The sequence below is a fragment of the Panthera leo genome, chromosome C1 (assembly GCF_018350215.1).
Source record: "Panthera leo isolate Ple1 chromosome C1, P.leo_Ple1_pat1.1, whole genome shotgun sequence".
NCBI classification, from domain to species: Eukaryota; Metazoa; Chordata; class Mammalia; order Carnivora; family Felidae; genus Panthera; species Panthera leo.
The window spans coordinates 106693624-106702410 of record NC_056686.1 but is presented as its reverse complement, the minus strand read 5'-3'; the positions used below and the strand labels follow the sequence as shown (position 1 = coordinate 106702410).

At 43.4% G+C, this 8787-nt stretch overlaps 1 protein-coding gene across 1 annotated transcript; it reads left to right on the top strand.

The window, feature by feature from the left end:
- The first annotated feature begins 1470 nt into the window (after positions 1–1470).
- Positions 1471–1791, top strand: LOC122225970 (late cornified envelope protein 1F-like). The gene has a single exon (XM_042948651.1). The coding sequence runs from the start codon at positions 1471–1473 to the stop codon at positions 1789–1791; it is 321 nt and encodes a 106-aa protein (XP_042804585.1).
- The last annotated feature ends 6996 nt before the right edge of the window (positions 1792–8787 follow it).

Genomic DNA, 8787 nt, shown 5'->3' with positions numbered 1-8787 from the left:
TGTAGTCATTAAATTAACATTTGGGAGGAAAGAAAGGAAGCTGGAGCTGGGGGGGAGGGGTTCCAAGAATGAGAGGCTAGAACCCTGAGTGGCAGATGATGGTAGGGATTCACACTCCATCCCCATTTCTAAGCAGCCCTATTCCTAGCTGGAAGCAGCTGCCCTGGGCCCCATGGAGAGGCAGGAAGGAGCTGCCAGTCACCACCTGTCACAGGACCATGTGGGTGGCAGGAGGCAGTCCCTTCATGCCCAGATCTTGTCTCACAGGCTGGGGCAGAGCCCAAGGCCAGGATAAAAGGGCCTTGGGGACTGAGGCCTTCCATACACTCCTCTCCTGAGGTGCTGACGGACCTTGTGCTGCCTGTGCACTGGTAAGTGTCCCCTGGGACAAGCAACAGAACCACCTTCCTTAGGAGGACTCCAGGACAGAGTGTGTGTGTGTGTGCGCATGTGTGTGTGAGTGTGTGGGTGTGTGTGTGCACATGTGTGTGAGTGTGGTGGGTGGCAGTGAGAAGACTGTGAGACTGGGTTCATATCAGCATGGAAGGAGTCTCAGAGACACTGAGGGACAGGCAAGGAGCAAGGCTGGGAACACGAGCAGGAGGAACTACATGAGAGTTACAGCACTCTTAGAGAAACCACACTGACCCATAGTTATTGGTCTCTGGTTGGAATAATTTGCAACACTGACCAACATACCAACCTGTAACTGTTGCCAAAAGGGAAGTTTCTCTTTGAAAGCATAGCTGTCCCTCCAGGAAAAGTAGAGATAAGAACAGTGACACTCAGCCAGCAGAGAGGAAACCACAACTGACTGACTTACTTTAAGTGCTCAGACTAACGGGGCTGCAGAGTTGAGTAGGAACAACTCAAATCTTGGTGCTGAGGTGTAACTTTGAGACGAGTGTCCACAAGATGCCAGAGAAGCAGACTCAGTCAGGGCCTGGTGCAGTCCCAGCTTAGAGTAACCATAGTTACCCTCAGCCAGTTCTCCCAGCCAATCTCCAACATTCTGTGCATTTGTAAACTTCTATGTCCATACAGGACAAGAATATTTAGAATATTCTCCAAGAGGGAATGACTGTTTCCCCTAAAAATGAATTCATTTATAAACTGCTACCTAGATTAATTGTTTCAATGATTATTGTGGTTTATGTCAGTAGAATATCTCCCCTAAATACTACATGTTTGACTCTGAGAACTTAACATCTTTGCCTCAGTTCTCTACTTATATAATAGGTTAAAACACTTTGTTAAAAAATTAGGTTCAAGGAGATGATATGAGAGCATTTGGACAACTATTAGAAATAATGAGATTTTCTGTGTTGAATTATTAAGGACTACATTAAATAGTTCATTAAATAAAGGCTCTAGAAATGTACTAAGAATAGGAGGTGGTGAGGCAGGGGGTCTCTGTGTCCTGGGTCTGACTGTGTGACTCTCCCTCAGCTCCTGTCCCCGCCTGCCGAGATGTCCTGCCAGAAGAACCAGCAGCAGTGCCAGCCCCCTCCCAAATGCCCCCCCAAGTGCCCCCCCAAGTGTCCTCCAGTCTCTTCCTGCTGCAGTGTCAGCTCTGGGGGCTGCTGTGGCTCCAGCTCTGGGGGCGGGGGCTGTTGTAGCTCCGGGGGTGGTGGCTGCTGTAGCTCTGGGGGTGGTGGCTGCTGTCTAAGCCACCACAGGAGACGCAGGTCCCACCGCCACAGGCACCAGAACTCTGACTGCTGCAGCCAGCCCTTGGGGGGCTCTAACTGCTGTGGAGGGAGCAGTCAGTCATCTGGAGGCTGCTGCTGAAGTGGATTCTGAGCCAAGAAAAGCATATTTGGGGGCAGCCAATGCCAAATCCTTCCTCCTGCTCCTGCTCCTCCTGCTGGGCCTACCCATGTGGCTGAGGGGTCTGACCTCTGGCCCAGAGGATCGCTGTGTCCTGGTGTCCGGAAGCCAGAACTTCCCCAAACCCATTCACTCACCTTCTCGCCCAAATGTGTGGCTGCCCTGGGAACCCAGAGCACAGACCCAACGTCCTTCTTCTGCTTACCTTGTGGCAAACCCAGCCTAATGGGAAACAATAAAACTAGAACTCTTTGTTCCTTCTTTTGCCTTGATTGTTTGTTTCTTTTTATACTTATGTCATCCTTCTCATATCTGCCCTCACTCCTTCCCCTGAGTGTCTACAGAACTTACTCAGATTTGCCACTTGCATCACTACTGTCCTTAAGAACAAAACAAATTTCTGTTGGTTCAGAATCCAATCCAGGAGCCAACATTGCCTCTAGCTACTGTGATTCCTTAGTTTCCTCCTATCTGTGGCAGTCCTTTAGGCTTTTTTGTGTTTCATGTACTGACATTTTTTGAGCCATTGGTAGAACAACTCTCCATTCACATTCATCTGATATTTCTTCTTGACTAGATTTGGTTTTGCATTTTTCAGAGATTCCACAGAAGTGGTGCTGTGTCCTTCTCTGAAACTGGGATCAAGCTTCCTAAGGTCTCTAATTGCCCTATTCTGGTAATATAACTTGACCACTTAGATGACTTTGGCTGAGTTTCTTCATTATATACTATTTCTCCTTTTTCTGTTTTTCCTTTTATTTCTTTTTTTTTTAGAGAGAGAGAGTACATGTGGGAGAGAGGGGCAGAGGGAGAGAGAGAGACAGAGAGGGAGAGAGACAGACAGAGAGAGACAGAATCCCAAGCAGGCTCCATGCTCAGCACTGAGCCCAATGCCGGGCTCAATCCCACAAGCCCAGGATCATGACCTGAGCCAAAATCAAGAGTCGGATGCCCAGCTGACTGATTTCCTTTTAATCAATAAAAGGTGTAACACTACTTTTCCTTTTTTTTAAATATGAAATTTATTGTAAAATTGGTTTCCATACAACACCCAGTGCTCATCCCAAAAGGTGCCCTCCTCAACACCCATCACCCACCCTCCGCTCCCTCCCACCCCCCATCAACCCTCAGTTTGTTCTGTTTTTAAGAGTCTCTTATGCTTTGGCTCTCTCCCTCTCTAACCTATTTTTTTTCTTTCCTTCTTCCCCTCCCCCATGGACTTCTGTTAAGTTTCTCAGGATCCACATAAGAGTAAAAACATATGGTATCTGTCTTTCTCTGTATGACCTATTTCACTTAGCATAACACTCTCCAGTTCCATCCACATTGCTACAAAAGGCAATATGTCAATATTTCTCATTGCCACATAGTATTCCATTGTGTATATAAACCACAATGTCTTTATCCATTCGTCAGTTGATGGACATTTAGGCTCTTTCCATAATTTGTCTATTGTTGAAAGTGCTCCATAAACATTGGGGTACAAGTGCCCCTATGCATCAGCACTCCTGTATCCCTTGAGTAAATTCCTAGCAGTGCTATTGCTGGGTCATAGGATAGATCTATTTTTAATTTTTTGAGGAACCTCCACACTGTTTTCCAGAGTGGCTGCACCAATTTGCATTCCCACCAACAGGGTTGGGGGAACCCACCAAGAGGGTTACCGTTTCTCCACATCCTCTCCAGCATCTATAGTCTCCTGATTTGTTCATTTTAGCCACTCTGACTGGCGAGAGGTGATATCTGAGTGTGGTTTTAGTTTGTATTTCCCTGATGAGGAGCGAGGCTGAGCATCTTTTCATGTGCCTGTTGGCCATCTAAATGTCTTCTTTAGAGAAGTGTCTATTCATGTTTTCTGCCCATTTCAACTGGATTCCTTGTTTTTTGGGTGTGGAGTTTGATGAGCTCTTTATAGATTTTGGATACTAGTCCTTTGTCAGATATGTCATTTGCAAATATCTTTTCCCATTCCGTTGGTTGCCTTTTAGTTTTGTTGATTGTTTCCTTTGCTGTGCAGAAGCTTTTTATCTTGATGAGGTCCCAATAGTTCATTTTTGCTTTTAATTGCCGTTGGGGATGTGTCAAGTAAGAAATTGCTGCGGCTGAGGTCAGAGAGGTCTTTTCCTGCTTTCTCCTCTAGGGTTTTGATGGTTTCCTGTCTCACATTCAGGTCCTTCATCCATTTTGAGTTTGTTTTTGTGAAAGGTGTAAGAAAGTGGTCTAGTTTCATCCTTCTGCATGTTGCTGTCCAGTTCTCCCTGCACCATTTGCTAAAGAGACTGTCTTTTTTCCATTGGATGTTCTTTCCTGCTTTGTCAAAGTTTAGTTGGCCATCCTTTTGTGGGTCTAGTTCTGGGGTTTCTAGTCTATTCCATTGGTCCATGTGTCTGTTTTTGTGCCAATACCATGCTGTCTTGATGATTACAGCTTTGTAGTAGAGGCTAAAGTCTGGGAATGTGATGCCTCCTGCTTTGGTCTTCTTCTTCAAAATTACTTTGGCTATTCGGGGCCTTTTGTTGTTCCATACGAATTTTAGGATTGCTTGGCCTAGCTTCGAGAAGAATGCTGGTGCAATTTTGATTGGGCTTGCATTGAATGTGTAGATAGCTTTGGGTAGTATTGACATTTTAACAATATTTATTCTTCCAATCCATGAGCATGGAATGTTTTTCCATTTCTTTATATCTTCTTCAATTTCCTTCAGAAGCTTTCTATAGTTTTCAGCATACAGATCTTTTACATCTTTGGTTAGGTTTATTCCTAGGTATTTTATGGTTCTTGGTGCAATTGTGAATGGGATCAGTTTCTTTATTTGTCTTTCTGTTGCTTCATTATTAGTGTATAAGAATGCAACTGATTTCTATACATTGATTTTGTATCCTGCAACTTTGCTGAATTCATGTATCAGTTCTAGCAGACTTTTGGTGGAGTCTATCGGATTTTCCATGTATAATATCATGTCATCTGCAAAAAGTGAAAGCTTAACTTCATCTTTGCCAATTTTGATGCCTTTGATTTCCTTTTGTTGTCTGATTGCGATGCTAGCACTTCCAACACTATGTTAAACAACAGCGGTGAGAGTGGACATCCCTGTCGTGTTCCTGATCTCAGGGAAAAAGCTCTCAGTTTTTCCCCATTGAGGATGATGTTAGCTGTGGGCTTTTCATAAATGGCTTTTATGACCTTTAAGTATGTTCCTTCTATCCCGACTTTCTCGAGGGTTTTTATTAAGAAACGATGTTGAAGTTTGTCAAATGCTTTTTCTGCATCGATTGACAGGATCATATGGTTCTTATCTTTTCTTTTATTAATGTGATGTATCACATTGATTGATTTGTGAATATTGAACCAGCCCTGCATCGCAGGAATGAATCCCACTTGATCATAGTGAATAATTCTTTTTATATACTGTTGAATTTGATTTGCTAGTAACTTATTGAGAATTTTTGCACCGATTTTCATCAGGGATTTTGGCCTGTAGTTCTCTTTTTTTACTGGGTCTCTGTCTGGTTTAGGAATCAAAGTAATGCTGGCTTCATAGAATGAGTCTGGAAGTTTAACTTTTCTTTCTATGTTTTGGAATAGCTTGAGAAGGATAGGTATTATTTCTGCTTTAAATGTCTGGTAGAATTCCCCTGGGAAGCCATCTGGTCCTGGACTCTTATTTGTTGGGAGATTTTTGATAACAGATTCAATTTCTTTGCTGGTTATGGGTCTGTTCAAGCTTTCTATTTCTTCCTGTTTGAGTTTTGGAAGTGTGTGGGTATTTAGGAATTTGTCCATTTCTTCCAGATTGTCCAGTTTTTTGGCATATAATTTTTCATAGTATTCCCTGATAATTGCTTGTATTTCTGAGGGATTGGTTGTAATAATTCCATTTTCATTCATGATTTTATCTATTTGGGTCTTCCTTTTCTTTTTGAGAAGCCTGGCTAGAGGTTTATCAATTTTGTTTACTTTTTCACAAAACCAACTCTTGGTTTCATTGATCTGCTCTACAGTTTTTTAGATCTATATTGTTTATTTCTGCTCTGATCTTTATTATTTCTCTTCTTCTGCTGGGTTTGGGGTGTCTTTGCTGTTCTGCTTCTATTTCCTTTACATGTGCTGTTAGATTTTGTATTTGGGATTTTTCTTATTTCTTGAGATAGGCCTGGATTGTAATGTATTTTCCTCTCAGGACTGCCTTCACTGCAACCCAAAGCATTTGGATTGTTGTGTTTTCATTTTCATTTGTTTCCACATATTTTTAAATTTCTTCTCTAATTGCCTGGTTGACCCATTCATTCTTTAGTAGGGTGTTCTTTAACCTCCATGCTTTTGGAGGTTTTCCAGACTTTTCCTGTGGTTGATTTCAAGCTTCATACCATTGTGGTCTGAAAGTATTCATGGTATGATCTCAATTCTTGTATACTTATGAAGGGCTGTTTTGTGACCAGTATTGATCTATCTTGGAGAATGTTCCATGTGCACTGGAGAAGAAAGTGTATTCTGTTGCTTCGGGATGCAGAGTTCTAAATATATCTGTCAAGTCCATCTGATCCAATGTATCATTCAGGGCCCTTGTTTCTTTATTGACCATGTGTCTAGATAATCTATCCATTGCTATAAGTGGGGTTATAAAGTCCCCTGCAATTACCACATTCTTATCAATAAGGTTGCTTATGTTTGTGAGTAATTGTTTTATATATTTGGGGCTCCCGTATATGGCACATAGACATTTATAATTGTCAGTTCTTCCTGATGGATAGACCCTGTAGTTATTATATAATGCCCTTCTTCATCTCTTGTTACAGCCTTTAATTTAAAGTCTAGTTTGTCTGATATAAGTATGGCTACCCCAGCTTTCTTTTGACTTCCAGTAGCATGATAGATAGTTCTCCATCCCCTCACATTCAATCTGAAAGTGTCCTCAGGTCTAAAATGAGTCTCTTGTATAGAGCAAATAGATGGGTCTTGTTTTTTTATCCTTTCTGATACCCTATGTCTTTTGGTTGGAGCATTTAGTCCATTTACATTCAGTGTTATTAGAGAAAGATATGGGTTTAGAGTCATTGTGATGTCTGTAGGTTTCATGCTTGTAGTGATGTCGCTGGTACTTTGTCTCACAGGATCCCCCTTAGGATGTCTTGTAGGGCTGGTTTAGTGGTGACGAATTCCTTCAGTTTTTGTGTGTTTGGGAAAACCTTTATCTCTCCTTCCATTCTGAATGACAGATTTTCTGGATAAAGGATTCTTGGCCGCATATTTTTTTCTGTTCATCACATTGAAGATTTCCTGCCATTCCTTTCTGGCCTGCCAAGTTTCAGTAGAGAGATCAGTCACGAGTCTTATAGGTCTCCCTTTATATGTTAGAGCATGTTTATCCCTAGCTGCTGTCAGAATTTTCTCTTTATCCTTGTATTTTGCCAGTTTGACTATGATATGTCATGCAAAAGATCGATTCAAGTTACGTCTGAAGGGAGTTCTCTGTGCCTCTTGGATTTCAATGCCTTTTTCCTTCCCCAGATCAGGGAAGTTCTCAGCTATTATTTCTTCAAGTACACCTTCAGCACCTTTCTCTCTCTTTCTCCTCTGGAATCCCTATTATACGTATATTATTGCGTTTCATCGCATCACTTAGTTCTCTAATTCTCCCCTCATGCTCCTGGATTTTTTTACCTCTCTTTTTCTCAGATTCCTCTTTTTCCATAATTTTATCTTCTAATTCACCTATTCTCTTCTCTGCCTCTTTGATCCGAGCTGTGGTCACCTCCATTTTATTTTGCAGCTCATTTATAGCATTTTTTAGCTCCTCCTGACTGTTTCTTAGTCCCTTGATCTCTGTAGCAATAGAATCTCTGCTGTCCTCTATACTTTTTTCAAGCCCAGCAATTAATTTTATGACTATTATTTTAAATTCATTTTCTTGAAAATGAATTACATTGCTTAAATCGTTTTTGATCATTTCGTTAGCTGTTGCTACTTCCTGGAGTTTCTTTTGAGGAGAATTCTTTCGTTTTGTCATTTTGGGTAGTCCCTGGAGTGGCACAGAACTACAGGGCTCTTCCACTATGCTGTCTGAAGTAACTTGTGTTGGTGGGTGAGGCCGCATTCAGACCTGATGTCTGCCCCCAGCCCACTGCTGGGGCCACAGTCAGACTGGTGTGTACCTTATCTTCCCCTCTCCCCCCCTCCCAGGGGCAGGACTCACTGTGGAGTGGGGTGGCCTCTGTCTGGGGTACTTGCACACTGCCAGGCTTGTGGTGCTGCTTCTATGAGATCTGGCATATTAACTGGGGTGGATCTGCAAGGTGCACAAGGGTAGGAGGGGCAGGCTCAGCTCACTTTGCCTTCAGTGGTCAGCTGCGGGAGGGGCCCTGTGGCACCAGGAGGGAGGCAGACCCGTCTGTGGGATGGATCCACAGAAGCACAGTGTTGGGTGTTTGCACGGTGCAAGCAAGTTCAGTGATGGGAACTGGTTCCAATTGGGATTTTGGCTGGGAGATGGGAGAGGGAGCTGGCACTGGCCAGCCCCTTGGTTCCCTGCCAACCTGAGCTCTGTCCTCTAGGGCTCAACAACTCTCCCTCCTGTTGTCCTCTAGCCCTCCAGCTCTCCGAGCAGAGCTGTTGACTTATAACATTACAGATGTTAAGTCCTGCTGGCTGTCAGAACACACTCCATCCGGCCCCTCTGCTTTTGCAAGTCAGATTTGGGGGCTCTGCCTTGCTAGATGGGCTGCCCCTCCACCGCCCTGGCTCCCTCCCACCAGTCCGTGTAAGGCGCACCGCCTCTAGGCCCTTCCTACCCTCTTCTGTGGGCCTCTTGTCTATGCTTGGCTCTGGAAAGTTTGTTCTGCTAGTCTTCTGGCAGTTTTCTTGGTTATTTAGGCAGATGTGGGTGGAATCCAAGTGATCAGCAGGATGCGGTGAGCCCAACCTCCTCCTACACCACCATCTTCCACTACTTTTCCTTTT

What these genes read in the sequence shown, in the direction of transcription:
- LOC122225970 (XM_042948651.1), top strand. Translation starts at nt 1,471, where the DNA reads ATGTCCTGCCAGAAGAACCAGCAGCAGTGCCAGCCCCCTCCCAAATGC.